Source organism: Eublepharis macularius, chromosome 13, assembly GCF_028583425.1.
Source record: "Eublepharis macularius isolate TG4126 chromosome 13, MPM_Emac_v1.0, whole genome shotgun sequence".
NCBI lineage: Eukaryota > Metazoa > Chordata > Lepidosauria > Squamata > Eublepharidae > Eublepharis > Eublepharis macularius.
In genome coordinates, this window is record NC_072802.1 from 49,511,680 (window position 1) to 49,527,679 (window position 16,000).

At 47.2% G+C, this 16,000-nt stretch overlaps 1 protein-coding gene across 1 annotated transcript in view; it reads right to left on the bottom strand.

Moving 5' to 3' along the window:
* Positions 1-5,536, bottom strand: part of INPP5J (inositol polyphosphate-5-phosphatase J) — a 57,859-nt gene extending 52,323 nt beyond the window's left edge. The window contains exon 1 of the mRNA XM_054996529.1: positions 5,438-5,536. Coding sequence (XP_054852504.1) covers positions 5,438-5,536 — 99 coding nt within the window. The remainder of the gene's footprint in view (positions 1-5,437) is intronic.
* Positions 5,537-16,000: the final 10,464 nt, after the last annotated feature.

Here is a 16,000-nt window from a genome sequence, read left to right on the forward strand (position 1 = left end):
GTGATGACAAGTACTGTCAAGTCACAGCTGACTTACAGCAACCCCATAGAGTTGGCAAGGCAAGGGTTGAGCAGAGGTGGCTTGCCCTTGCCTGCATCTGTGTAGCAACCCTGGGGATCTCTCGTCCAAGTACCAACCAAAGCTGATCCTGCTTAGTTTTTGAGATCAGATGAAACTGGGCTAGTCTTGGGTCTGTGCATAAAACCTGGTAGTGAGCTATAAGTAAGCTCACAGAGTAGCCTTGGCTCACTTTCACACACATACACGCGCCTCAGTTTCTTATGAGTTAAATCAGGACTAGCAATCACCTACCTCACAGGGTTATAATACTGAATGATTTTTATATCCTGTGCATGCACCATTTCTATTGAAAAATTCATAATGTGTTGTAATATGTCTGACAACCGCACAGCAGATGGTTAAACTGATATCACACACTTCTTTTATTGCAGAATAAATGCCATCCCTTGGTTCTACTCCTACATAATATTCTCCTTTTTTAAAATCTGTGCATTTAAAAAAAAATCTTATCCTTATACTAATGTATAGTTGCCTGGATTGCTTAGATGCAAGGAGATAGGAAAAGATTCAAGGATGATAATAACTATGAAAGCCTGGATCCTTGACTGGTGAACACATCCATATCAAGACAGACTACTCCTTCACAGGCAGGGCCTGCTCAAGACAATATGTGGGAAGGCCTTCCACCAAATGTACACTAAGTTATATGGGCCACAATTTGTTAAAAAGGTCTCCTGCTTAGGTGTCGTTGAATTGACTTCATTTCAACAACCCGTAAGCAGAAGACACTGCCAGTGGATTGTGCCAGAGTGATCTAACTCAATCTCCCACTTTGATGCCTCAAGTCCATCACCTCACCACAGCATGGTCACTTCTGTCCATATCACATGGCAGCCATTGTGGTAATTCAGAATGCCACAGAAGCCAATGTTTACACCTCTGCCCTGCCATGAAGTTTGTGACGTGGCCTTGGGCCTTGGGATTCCCACTCAATTTAGCAGCCTCAGGGGTTGTTTTGAGGAAAAAATGAGAGATGGGAGAAATTTATATACTGCCACAAACTCATTAGAGGTAAAAAAAAAATCAAATGACAAATGAAGAGATTCTGTCTTCCATTCAAGTTGTTTTGCATAGGACAAAGTTTATAGTTTGGCAGATCAGGAATACCCTCTCAGCACTAAATGCCACACTAGTACTATCACATGAAGGTCTCTTTTAAAAATTCAACCCAGTTTTTTGGGGAACACCTGGACTCCACCCCATCCCATGCTTCCCTCCCAAGGTTGCCATTATTCTTGCCTGCGCTCCTGTGACTTTAACTGCAGCTGTGTTCTCTTCCACACCATGGAAAGTTTCACCCATTGATTTCTGCTAATCAAACTGCTGTTCGAGAATGTTCTGCCTTATAAATTAAAGACTTCTAAGGAAGTTGTTCAAGCCAAAGGGGGAATAGGAAGGCCTGCCATTTAAAAAAATTCAGCTGGGCCTGTTATTGTGCCTTTAACAGTAGCTTGATGTGCATAAATCAGCAGGTGACACTTTTTATTCATGGGAATAGATATGATCAACCTACTTATATCTGCCGATAGAGCTGCTGCTATTAAGGACACGGGAGCAGTCTACATGAGACTGGGGCCTCTCTGCTTCTTGTACTACTTTCTAAGCGCTATGGATGTGGATGAGACTTTATAAACAGCTCAGTAAAGAACATTCATGTCCTTGCCTGGATGGTCCAGGTGAGCCTGATCTCATCAGATCTCAGAAGCCTAAGCAGGGTCAGCCTTGGTTAGTAATTGGATGGGAGACCTCCAACGAAGACCAGGGTTGCTAGAGGTAGGCAATGGCAAACCACCTTTGATAGTCTCTTGCCATGAAAACCCCACCAGGAATTGCCATGTCAGCTATGACTTGAAAGCACTCTCCACCACCAAAGAACATTCATAGCAAAAAAAATTTCCAGTTGCAGGGGTTGACTTTTAATAGGAAGGACCTGAGTTCGATCTTGACGGAAGCTGGGTTCAGTAGCCGGCTCAAGGTTGACTCAGCCTTCCATCCTTCTGAGGTCGGTAAAATGAGTACCCAGTTTTGTGGGTCAGTCAGGCTGAGGCTAGTTGCATGGTTGGGAACTTGCAAGGACTTGAGGGGAGCACCTCATTTTTTCCTGTATCCCCATCCTCATTTCAACTGTCTCACCTTGCTGTGCCCGTATCCTCCCCTCTTTCCATGATTTCTTCTCTCCTTCCCACTCACCTACCTTTTTATCTGCCCTCATCTTCAACTATATTATTTATTTACTTCATTTATGTAAGGAGCCTCGTGGCACAGAGTGGTAAGCTGCAGTACTGCAGCCCAAGCTCTGCTCACGACCTGAGTTCGATCCTGGCAGAAGCTTGGTTCAAGTAGCCGGATCAAGGTTGACTCAGCCTTCCATCCTTCCGAGGTTGTTAAAATGAGTACCCAGTTTGCTGGGGGTAAAGTGCAGATGACTGGGGAAGGCAATGGCAAACCACCCTGTAAAAAGTCTGCCAAGAAAACGTCGTGATGCGACACCCCCCCCCATGGGTCAGTAATTACTCGGTGCTTGCACACCGAGTACCTTTACCTTCATGGGGGGGGGGTTAGCCTGTGTAATGCAGGGGTTAAGAACCCCAGACTCAAGTCCCCATTCTGCCACAAAGCTCACTGATCAACCTTAGGCCAGTTACTGTCTCACACCCTAACCTACCTCACAGGGTTGCTGTGATGACAGAACAGAGGACAGGAAACCAACATACTCTGAGTCCTGCGCAGGAAGGACAGGACAGAAATGTAATAAACCAAATAAAGTGTTTTCGGAAGAGGCAGTTTCTGAACTCAAAGCTCTCACTTGAAGGTGAATTGTAACATCACAGGACAAAGGAAACGCATCTCTGCACATGCTTTGAAGTACTTCGACATGGATCACAATTTTTCCTTGTCCCTAAAGCTGAGACTTGGCAGAGCACAGGTTCTGGGCCTCAAAAGTCCTGCAGTGCCACAGCATATCTCAGCCTGCCTGGCCCTCTTCTCTAGAGTGCGTCTCCAAAACCAGAAAGGGATGTAGCATTGTATCAGGCACAACACAACCCTTTCAAAATCTCTGTGTAGATGTTCTCATACACACACACACACACACGCCCAGTTTCCATAGAGGTCAGCAGCACCCATTCTGCCCCTTCCCCCAAGAAAGCTCCTAAAGGGACATTTTCAACATTGTATTCATTCATCCTAGAAGAATGAATAGCCCCTTCCCAGACATCAGTCCTTTGAATGCATCCCCAAGGTTTCCCCTCCCAAAGGACGGCTTAGTCCCTTCAGGAAATGCCTTCTCAAGGAGGCCCAATATTAAGGCAAGACCAACCTTCGCCTTGTGTCTCAGTTTCCTCACCTGTTTGTACCAGGCATACCCAAGCCTGCCAAAAGAAACCTCTGGTCCTCAAACAGAGGCCAGTGGGTGCCATTTGCCCTCCCCAGTCCCTCTTCCTCGGCTCTTCACTGTGCCCTCTATTTCCCCTCTTCCCTGTATGCTGTCAGCGTGGAAGTGGAACTCCAACATGCTGACAGCGCCAAACCAGAGGACGTTCCCTTAGCCCTCCCTTCACAGAAGGGGGCCTCCTTTCCTTCCTCCTCTGCCTGGCCCCGCCTTCGCCTGTCTTCCAGCCAGGTAAACATTCACCTTGTCCTCATTGCTTCGCATCCTTCCATGGAGGCAGCCAAGGGCGGGACAGTGGCACAGAGCCTGCAGCAGGCTGCCTTTACCACCAGCAGGCAGGGGGAGGTGTTGGCTCAACAGCGCCAGCTGCAACTTGAGAAACAGTCCACAGCCTTTGCTTGCAACCCAGCTGGCGCTCCAAGGGGTAAGGAGAAGGGCAGAGGGAGAAGGGCAATGCAAGGATCACGCAGGAAGAAAGCAACCCACAGTGGATGCAGGACGATGGGAGAGGGATCAGTGCATGCAAGACTGAGCTGCTTGTCTGATGACATCTGGGAGAAGAGAAACCAGAGAGATTCTTTCCCACAACACCAACTCCACCTCTCTTCCTTAAAGGGCATCCTTACAACCTGCAGCGCCTTTATTTTAATGTCTCAGACCTCACACCGGTGGGGACACAGTGGAATGCACACCACTAACACAGGGGCACAGTGATCATGTGTTGCGTGGCTTCAGTCCCTCCTCCCCTTTTGCAGTCTGAAAGCCAAAGTGCAGTAGTGGTTAGAGAACTGGACTGGGATCTGGGAGACCCAGGTTCAAATCCCCATTTTGTCATGGGTGGGTGTCCTTGGTTCAGTCACACAGACTCAGCCTAACCCACCTCACAAGGTTGTTGTGAACATAAAATGGAGGAGAGGAGAATGACACAATGCCCTTTGGGTCCCCACTGGGGAAAAGGCAGGGTACAATTGAAGTAGATAAAGATGTAAATGGAGGAGGGGAGAATCGTGTTGCAAGCTGCTTTAGGTCTCCATTCAGGAAAAATTCTATGATAAATTAATCATTGTAAGCCCTCCTGCAGAGCTTCATATATACCAATAGTACTGCATAAAACAATCATTACCACCCAAGACAAATGGAGAGAGAGCTTTGGAAGGGATGGTTGGGTTAATCATTGAAGGTGGGGGGATGGGTTTTGCCACTCTAATCCTGCCCCATCACAAAGGGTAATCCTGTACCATAAGAGAGAGTGGAATATTCCTTTAAAGGAATGCCAAAGCTACTCCAGAGTCCTGATCCAAAGAAGCAAACCCTTTGCAGACCCATCCAGAAAATGGGTTCACACCCGGCCCTAATTTCCGTTGATCGTCACTAATAAGATTAAAATTTGCCACACTGGACTCACCTGCTGGGATTACAGGGGTCTCCCTTGTGGGGGATAGGCAAAAAGGAATTACTTCCCAAAACTTTGGGGGGGGGTGAATATATAGAGGGCTCCTGAGCAACATCTCACCCCATGTGGTTGCATAGCTACCAACACACACGCACACCCCATAGATGCACAGATGAATGAGCAGGGATCTTTGGAAGTGCTCAAGTCCAGCGTACACGGACCGGAGCAGACCAGCCCGCTGCTTCCTCCTGATGGTCAAATCGCTGTGCCCGTTTGCTCGGACTGGATGGCTGAGCGAGGCAGATCTCCAGGAGCCCCAACCTGGCCAGGAAGTGCCCTCCACGACCGTCCCCAGGGCACCCACCTGCCCGCCCCTCCATGAGCATCTCTAGAGGAGTCGGGAGAGTGGGACGTCGTCCCCCAGCCCTCCCCGCTCGATGCCCGAACACCTCCTCCTTCCGATGGGCAGCAGACGGCTGGCGTCCCTCTGGGCACCGCCACCTGCCCTTTATTGGATCCGGCTCCGCCAATGCCAGCCGTCCAGCTGCGGGCCGGACCGGGCGGCTCGTTACCTTGTGGCGGCCGCCCGGCTCCGCAGCTCCAGCCTGGGAGGCTGCCCTGTTCCAGGGCAGCCCCTGCCTCCGGTTGCTGCTCGGCGGCGCGGGCTCCATCCTGGCGGCTCGGCTGGCTGCTGATGCTCGGCTCCCTCCTGCAGCCCAGGGAAGCAGTGACGTCAGGAGCCCTCCAACCTGCCGGAGGATTTAAAGGCGCAGGAGCCTGGCCAGCCACGTGGCCGAGCGAGGGGCTCTGGGCGGCCTGCGCGCCACGTGCGGGAACGGAACGGCTCAAGGCGGCCCTGGGCTCCGAGCTCCCCTTCCCGAGAGCCTCGACGCTGTTGTCAAAGCAAGTTTCTAGCCCTCGCTGCTGCCGACATTTGCTGGGGAGTTGCGTGGGCAACACCTGCTGTGAAATTTCAGAGCCAGAAGCCCGATATGATTGACAGAGATTAGGGGGTGGGACTTCATGAGGAGCAAGGACAGAACGAACTCTGCAAAAGGAGAATAAATTAGGCCAAAAAAGAAAAAAAAAGAACCCAATAGGCAAATTTATATGCAGGTTGTACAGCTGAGCTTTTCAGGTCGCCAGTTTTCCCGTTTAGTGTGGGACTTTTTAACGTCTAAAGTGCATTGGCCACAAAATTTTAATTGGGGGACAGGCTGTACCTTTTAAGACGGGTGTCAGAGGTATTCCTGCAGGTATAATACCTGGAGCAGGAGAAGGTGCACCTGCCAAAGTTCTCTCTACTATTTCTTGCTTTAGGTATTTATACCCCACTCTTCTCCTCCAATGGGGACCCAAAGTAGCTTACAGCGTTATTTGTCTTTCCACCATTTTATCATCACAGCAACAAGCCCTTGAGGTAGGTCAAGCTGAGGGGAAGTGACTGTCTGCTTCCATGGCAGAGTCAGGAATCGAATCTGCCTCTCTCACATCCTATGTGACACTACAGAAGCCCTGCCCCCTGCGCACACGTCCTTCTAGGAGAGCTTGGTGTTTATTTCCCATCTCTGCCAGGTACTAATTTGCTTGGCATTGGCTTTGTCAAGGTCTATTGGCCTCAGTTCCCAAAGTGTAAAATGGCAATGACTTACACTGCAGGATGTAATGGGGGCAATGCAACATAGATTTGCATAGACTAGGGAGCTGCAGGGGAGATCAGAGAAAAGCTTACAGTTACTGATTTTTAAAAAAAAATATATCCAGAAGAGGTGTTTTAAAATGCTGGTGCTGAAACCTGCCTGGAGACTGTGCAGAATCCATGCATCGTTTTCCTGCCTTGTAAACAAACAAGGGTGTTGTGAGGATAAAACAGGATTACTTGTACACTGCACTGGTCTCCTTAAAGGAAGGGAAAGAATGACATTCCCACATTGTCTCCCAAAGGACGCCAATTTATCCAGGGGGAGCTGCCAGTAAGAAGCTCTGATCTGAAGTCCTGCACCCCAGAACTCTGCTGATTTCCATGACTCTCTGTCTTCCCTTCTCCTTTTTCCTCATTTACTCCAAATTAGGTCAGTTTGGAAAAGAGGTTTCCTGCCTGCTGTTTCAGCCCCTGAGTACTGCATTCTCCAAATGCTCCTCCCCACATCCATTCTCACCCAGCCTGTGCTGCCGGTTGCCCTTCCCAGGTCAGACTCATTAGCCTGCTCTCTCCTAGCACACCCAGTTTATTTCACTTCCATGGGAAGCAGGTGTATGCAAAACGGGGAGGTGAAAGTCCCAGTTTGCTTTCTTTTCCCTAACCCCAAGCCCTGAATTTCCAAGCTGCATTATCATTCCTTCGACTCAGCCAGTTTCTCACCTCCATTACAAACCACAGGTATTTTTCTGCCTGCAGGTTTTACTTGAGATTGCCCTGCATTACAGTTTTGTAATTTTATGCCCGTGTAAAACATATATTCTTTTCTCACATGAGTTTTGCAAGAATGACCTGGCATGAAAAGACTCTGGAAGAAAGATAAAATGGGAACACATCTTTCAAAGTACCTTGGCTAGGCCAGACCAAGAACCATGGAGTTCAACATTCTACATCAGAAAACGTTTGGTCAAATGCTGCTAGAAAATTCCTCCAGAAGGGCAGAAAGCAACTGATCACTCCCAGTTTATTCCCAGGATCTGGAGCTCAGTGTTACTACTTTTGAACATGGAGATTCCATCCAGTTATGGCTAACAACTACCAGTAGACTCGAGCACATTCACCAAAAGCCACCTGGAGTTTCACGTTATGATTAGAGTATGAAAGAACAGCAATTCCAATTCCCTCTAGAACTGTTTTCTGTTTCACAGCATCCATCCATCCATCCTTGGACCTGGAACCCAGAGTCTGATGGCAAACACAACCACATCCACTAGTGCCGGTTCAATGAGCATCTTACCTGTTTTTGCACAGTGTGTGCGCGGCAGCAGTTTGCAGGTGATAACATTTATCTCCACACCAAGGAAAGCTTCACTTGATACTGTTTGCAAGGGCTGCTTGATGCTGGGGTGGAGATGTTTGGACTGCGCAAAACAAAAGAGAATGGACACATAATTTTGCACACACAGCCCCAAGAAAATGTCTGGTTGTATCAGTTCTGGAAGTGTCCTAAATATTGTAGCTGAAACTGGATGCCATCTGCACCTGTTTGGCTGACATAATGCCTGCTGCCTTGGGAAATACAATGCCAGAGGTAAAGTGAGGTGGCAGGCAGGGAGACAGAGTGATCTGACCTGTTGGGTCCAATCTAGGGGAGAAGTTCTCTGTTCCTGCGCTGAAGTGAATGGCACTGTGAGGGCAGGTAGACTTTCATGTCACTCTGTTGGCTGCATCCCAGTAAATCTCCCAGATGGGTGCTGTGCCATTTCTGCAGGTGAATACCATACAACAATCACACAATAAGAATCCTCAGCATTTATATAGCACTCTGCATACTGTTTTCCTTAGGACAGCCCCGTAAGGTGGGCCCATATTAATTTATTGCTGGGGATAGGAAGCTGAGAGAAGATGGTATACTTAAGCAGCTCAAAGCAAACATATGAGCCACAGACTGCCCTCTCTCTACTAGCATCCAGTACATGACTAATAGTGCAAACCTAAGCAGAGTTACGCCACTCTAAGACCATTGAAATCAATAGGCTTAGACTGGCGTAACTCTGCTTAGGATTGCACTGTAAATGCAATTGTCCACAGCCCAGACTTCTCTCACTCCCACAGCCTAGTTGCCAGCTGTTTAATCAGTCCCTGCTGCTATGCTTGCTCTGCAGGCGATAACCTTTCTCTCCAAGCCATGAAAAGCTTCTCCTGCTATTATTTGCAGTTTACAATGTTGTTAACAATATAGCATCAGGGACTGTTTGACAGGCAAGTGTATGTAGACTGGAATAAAGATGTCTGGACTGTGCAAAGCAAAAGAGGAATGCAAGCATATGGTGCCAACACCCCCCCCCCCTTTTGATGCAAAAAAGGCTTGTGTCATATCTGTGCCATTTACTTAAATTGGATTCATAGTCATGCTTTTACCCCTGGAAACCCTGGGAACTGTATTTTTTGGGAGGGAGCCTCCAAAGGAGAAATCTTAGCCTCCCCAAACTACATTTCCCAGAATTCCTTTGAAGGGAAGCCATGACAGTATGGCATAAAAGCAATATATAGGTTTACAATCTAGCTGTCCTTTCACACATGGGCGTGAATGAGTGATCAGGGATTTGGGAGGTGGGGTAGTAATGGATACAGTAATGGTAAGATTTTGCATTTTTATATACCGGTAACCTGATACCAGCTCCGCATAGCACTGGCTTATCTACTGAGATTTGACTGGCATGCTTCGCAGACAGGCCTGAGACAGCTCCCCTTCCTTTCAACAGTCAGCCTAATAAATAGTTCAGAAGAACTCAAAAGCTTGCACACCCTGTTTTTGTCATGATGTGTGCTCTTGATAAAGGAAATTACTTGGGCTGTATTGGGGGATTTTGCTTGGGACCTGCATACTCCAATATTTTTATATAGAACTACAGAGTACTGAAGGTACTCCATGTTCTGCATTTTATTATCATTTGCTCAAAACCCTGTGAGACAGAGCCAGGACCTGACTGGGAAATAAAGGACTCAGGAAGAAGCCAGACGGAGCAGCCCCTGCAGCATTCTGAGGCAGTGGTGTAGGAGCCACTTGGCTTAGACATGGCCAATACCAGGTGTCAGCTCACACATCCCATTCTCCTGTACCACTGTCAGTCAGCTAAGTTGTGGTCCCTGCTGCACTAGGAAAGCTACTGGAGCTTGGCCCTGCTTTCTTTGGGTTGCCAGTGGCCCCCCAGGGCAACAGCCTACCTGGAATGTTCCTTGTAAGTTAAATGCTCCTCACTCTAGGATTAGGGTTGCCAGCCTCCAGGTGGTGGCTGGAGATCTCCTGGAATTACAACTAGTCTCCAGGCCACAGAGATCAGTTCACCTGGAGAAAATAGCTACTTTTGGGGGTGGACTCTATGGAATTTTGCCATGCCAAGGTCCTTTCCCTCCCCAAACCGCACTGTCTCCAGATTTCACCCCCCAGATCTCCAGGGGAGCTGGCAACCCTACTCAGGACAGAGCAGTATTATCAGCCTGATATTTCTGCCCAGAGGCTAAGAAAGTAGCTTTAGTTCCTTAGCCACTGCACCAGCCTCTGACAAGCCAAAGCATCTTTCTCACATTTGTCTATGAGTGCGCCCCCCCCCCCCCCATTCTTGAGTGCAAATTTTAGGACGACGTCAAAGTTTCTACAGCGTCAGGGCCCTCCCCCTAAGGAGCACGCGCCAAATCCCTGGCTTGGGATACACAGAGGTCAGGCATGGATGGAAATTTCCGCCCTCTGGTGGAGTACGGTAGCATTGTAGCCACATGGCTGCTCAGATGATTAAACGGACTGTGCACCGTTACTGGCGTCTGGTCTACAGTATACATGCAGCAGAACCAAGTGGATGAATCTTGAGCTGATAGTGTCGATTGTAGGCTGCAGGTTAAGGGTGCCATTTTTAAAACTCTTTCCCATGTAAATAATTTCTGCAAATTAAAAAGTATATTAAGAATAAAGCATCCACCTGTTCTTTCTCTTTTAAATGATTTAGTATAGTTTTATCCTAGCGTTCCTCCAGGGAGTAAGGGTTACCAAGGTAGAGGCTTAATGGGATGCTGCTCACCAGGTGACATTATTTACTTGCATGCCATTCAGAGCTTCAGCTGTGGCATAACCCTCTGATTACTGTGCCACTTCAGAATGCAGAAGGAAGTGTGGCATATTTAAATGTTGCTCCATGAGCATGGCTGAAAACTAGCACATTGAACAGAGGGCTGCACTAGAATCCAGTTCCTCGCTTTCTATGAGCAGAGAATGGTTAATGCTGGGGAAATACACCCCATCACCCCACACACATTCACTTTCTGATACGGCTAATTATCCATCGAACCCAGGAGGACAGAGTTGCAGGTGCAGGGGTGGTATTCCTTCCAAAGATCTGTGCTGGGTAACAAATTCACACTTTGTGCCACACGTTATCCACACTGTGTAATGAAAAAAAGTTGATTAGGTTAAAAATAAATTAATTATCACTATATGATGGCTTGTGAATGACTGGGTGGATGAAACTAAGCATAGCATTTATTCCAAATTAAATATTCCACAATCAAAGAACGTGATGGTACTCATTCTTAAAGAAGAGCCATAGCGCAGTGGCAGAGGGCCTGCTTTGCATGCACAAGGTCCCAGGTGAGCCCACTGGCATCTCCAGCTAAAAGGAAGGAGCAGGTGCTTTCTGCCTGGAGAGCTGCTGCCAATCAGAAGAGTGAGGTTGGATGGACCAATAGTCTAACACAGAGGTGGCCAAACTGCAGCTCGGGAGCCACATGTGGCTCTTCTAGACATACTGCTTGGCTCCCCGAGGTCTCTGAGTATTGCTGTGGTGATACATTTTAGTTTAGTTTATTTCCCTCCCTTCCCTTCTTTCCTTCTTTCTTTCTATGTCTTTCCCTCCCTTTTCCTTTTTCCCTTCTTTCCTTCCTTCTTTCCATGTCTTTCATATTTTCAATAAAAATGTTGAGGTTGCCAGGTCTAACTCAGAAAATACCTGGGGACTTTCGGGGTGAAGCCTAGCAAGGATGTGACACCACTTTTGTGATGTCACTTCCAAGTCAAAGGTCAGGTGATGGCTCTTCCCAAGCTTCACCCCTTCCAATGATGTCACTTCCAGCATACTTGCCAAACTCCACCTCTTCCTGTGATGTCACTTTCAGGACATTCCCCCAAACCACCTCTTCATCTGAAGTCAGTTCAATGCATCGTGTCTTGTGGCTCTCAAACATCTGACTTTTATTCTGTGACATAAGCCATATCAAATGTTCATAGTGTGAGAACCTTGAGGCTCTTGCCCTGAGGTTGAGGCTGTTGTCAAAAGGTTTCCATCTTTGGTTCACTGAAGGATTGCATCTACTCAACGGTTTCACTACTGCACAGACAAACATTCATAGTCTTTGCCCTCCGATTAATGCATTGGCCATTCTTCTGGATCACCCATGACTGCTTTATTACTAAGCACCAGGAAACTTAGAAGAAAGATGCAATTCCCACCTTCTTGCCAGTGCCATTTTGCTCTGCTTTTTGGTTTCTTCTTGGTTTTGTGTGTACATCGCATTAAAAAAAACCTTGATAATTGTTCCTAAGCTGCTAGAGTGTTGAAACATCCATGCATTTGCATTGCAAGCTACACAGAACTCCCAGGAGAGAATAAACTTAGCAGCCCAACCAAGTAGGAGCAGATCCTGGTAATATTATTAATCACAAATTCATAATTAACTGTTCTTCCTCTTACCAGCTCACAGCAGCACACGTTTCTCCATTTTACCCTGTCAACAACCAGACAATTTAGGCTAAGAGACAAAAAAGTTCAATATCAAGCTTCATGGTGGAGCAGGAATTTAAACATGGATTTCCTTAGTTCAAGCCCAGCAAGACAAATACTATGCCCCTTCTCAAGGGAAAAAGGGAAGGGCTGAAATGGAGATTGAAAGTGGCTTACAACATTATCCTCGCCTTCATTTTATCTTCACAACAACCCTCTGAGGTAGATTAAGAGAGTGACTGGTCCAAGCTCACCTAGTAAGCTTCTAGGGCAGAGCAGAGATCTGAACCTGGATCTCCCAGCTCCCAGTCCGACACTCTTACTGCTGCACCTGTGATGGGAGTTTCTGAGTAGGATTTTTTACAGCCTGCTGGTGTAACAGTAAAAGAGATCATTCAAATATAATTCCATAATGGGTCATCGGGATCCACAATCTATCACACGCTGCCCCATCACACCTCATTAGGGAACCTGCAGAGAGGACCAATTTACACAATCGTGAGAATCAAGTGGTAAATGCTTTTTCTGAACCAGGTTGCAGAAGCGAAGGAAGGGTGCAGATTTCAGTGAATGTCCCCCATCCTTTCATAGTACCTCCCCCTACATAGAAAAATGGCATCTCAGCAAAAATCTATTTGGAACTCTTCTCTCTAATTTGCTAGTTTTCTGCTTGCAAGGAAGGTGTGTGTGTGTGTGTGTGTGTGTGTGTGAGAGAGAGAGAGAGAGAGAGAGAGAGCAAGACGTTCCATATTTCAGTTCACTGGGAGTTAAACGGAAGACAAAGCCTGCACAGTCACCCACACTCCTGCCTGTAGATTTGCAGCATCTTTTTGCGCTGTGCAGGAGTGAGAGTGACTCAGAGGGGAGAGCGCCCCCTGTTGAGACACCCTCACAGGACAACACTTGGCACAGAACGTTCAGCAGGCCCTGTGACTCCCTCTGACTCACGACTCCCTTTCCGCTTTTAAATTTACCCACGATTGCCATGACTCATCCATTTGCCGTTGAAAAGCCGGGAGTCCTGAAGTGTTTATTATTATCTACGTTATTATTAGAAGTTTAGCATTCTTCCTAGATGAAGGCCAACCAAGTCATTATTCTTGGCAGAGCAATGCAAGCGCCAACTTGACAACTTTTGATCTCCAAAGCTGCGGGCCACTTGAGCGGGGCCATACAGAAGACCAGCAGAGATGGAGCGAGGGAAGAACGAGGGGAGGCTGTGATGGGGCCAGGGTGGGTGAGAGGAGGAGCAGGGGAGGGGGAGCTGACAGGACAAGAGTGGAGTCTGGCAGGCCAGGGTGGAGCCAAATGGGGTACAGACCCTCTAGGGTGGAACGAACCCTGTACAGGATTGCACTGTAAATCACTGGGTGGTTCTCTTCCGATATAAGTAATCACTCTGCAAAGATCGCAGGAGTAATGCCAGCTTGACACTTCTCTTAGTTTTTTGGTCACACATAATCCCCCCGCTCCATTTTTAAAAATTATGTAGTGTTAGGTTCCTGGAAAAGGATGTAGAACTGAGACTTGCCGGGTGGAAACAGCTGGTTACAGCACCGTTTGTGACCTTTGGGCTGCAGGGCTTCAAAAATGATACGTCTCCTGGGAGAACACACTTGTCTCCCGCACCTGTGCGGAGAAACCCAGCAGTCCTGTTTTTCAAGTCAATTTGTACAAAAAATGAGTCCTGGAGGAATAAGCAGCCTACCTCAGGCCAGCCAGAACAACAGTCCCATCTGGCTGTTTGCTTTTCCCTCCGCTGACAGCACTTGCAGTGAGGAACCCCTTAGGAACCCGATGCTCCTAGATGAGGTAGCCTGGCTATAATCAAGCACACAGGTGCATCCTGTTAGCGCTGCCAGCTGTGTCTGGTGAGCTCTCTGGCATCTGCCCAGAAGAAAAAGAACAAATGCTGGAAATCTGCATTCGGGCTGCAGCTGCTCCCTGGGCTGGCCTGGACAGCAGGCATGGGACAGAGAGGCTGTGCCTTTGGACTTGGGTCCGTGAAGCGCAAGAGGCCCTTCCCAGTACCAGCAAGACCTCAAAATGATACACAGGCATATCCTGCTCCTGAGACATAATTTACACATGAAAATGGAGATTAGAGGCAGGAAAAAGGATCAGGGAAACCCCCCATGTGCAAACTTCATTAAAATGAATGGGAAATGGGTGGGACTGAGAAGGCTACCAGCCAGCCAACACCACTATGGATGGTGTGTGTGTGGGGGGGGGGTATTGAATGTGTGTATGACATGCCATACAGTAGGGGTCTGCAATCTATGGCCAAATGTGGTTCAGTACAGATTGCACAAACATAGCTCTTTAAACAAGAAACTAGGGTATTTAAGTTAAGGGAGGGGGTGCTAAAATAGCTGATAAGTGAAGGGAAATTCAGGAAAAGGTTTTTATGGGATGAAGACAGGGCAACCATAGAACAGGGAAACCATAGAAGTGAGCAGGTGCCGATAATCCGAGTGCAGACCTTGCCTCGATTTACATCAGTGCACTAAAACAATCTTATAGGGTGCTCCCATGTATTACTTATTGTGAGATTTTGCGTGTGACAGTTTCTAGCAATAGAAAAGAGCAAGAGTCCAGTAGCACCTATGAGATTAACAAAATTTGTGGTAGGGTATGAGCTTTTGTGAGCCACAGCTCACTTCACGAAAGCTCATATCCTACCACAAATTTTGTTAGTCTTATAGGTGCTACTGGACTCTTGCTCTTTTCTACTGCTACAGACAGACCAACACAGCTACCCATCTTGATCTACTTCCTAGCAAAATAGTCATAACAACCAGTGTTTGGGCTGCAGCAACTTTGTGGGCACATCAGTTATAGCTAAGTTATACTTTTTCATTTTTACAAAGGGGCATTCTTATACTGGCTCTTTGTTGATCTCTTGCTCTGAATTTTGATGTAGTTTGGCTCTTGGACATATAAAAGGATGCTGAGACATGCCATTCAGACTACTGCTAAACACAGAATCTTAAGACTAATTGATTTTATTGCATCAGTGTTTTCAAGATTCATAAAAGCTTCTTCTGTGATAAATCTATTACTCTTCCATGTGCCATGTGATTATTGTTCTTGCACACGAGTTCCACCCAATTCTCTGACGATCGGCTGAATGTCTCAATGTTTTCATTTTAGGACTCACCTGAGAATGATTTTGGGTGCTGCCCAACTTTCTCCCTGCTCATATATTATGTGTACTTGGCTGCGGTTAGCTTCAGAGGGTTTTTTAAATGAAAAATTCCAGGAGGTCTAGTGTTTATGTTTAGATGTAGCATAACTTTTTGAACACGAGTCCCAGTTCTGAATTTACTGTACCATTCAGGAGACAGGACTAAATGACTGCTTGGTCTTTTATCTGTCAAAGGAGTCTTGTTTCTCAAAAACTTATACCCTGGAGATCTAGTAGGCCTTTAAGGTGCTACTGGACTCGAATCTTGCTGTTCTACCACAGACTAACACAGCTACCCACCTGAAACTGCTTGGTGAATGAAATGCTGGGGTGACTGTGTTGCAACTTCACAAGATAATGTATGGATTGATGTGAATAGATACTATTTTTGCAAAAATGTTGCACACTCCCCTCTCTCTCACCTGGCAGCGCAGCCCACCTGCGTGCTCAGTTCAACATATGGTACATTCCGAGTAGAGAGGTGACAAAGCCGTCCCGAAGAAAACCTCTGCTTGCGTGCGACCTACCTTTCCCTCGC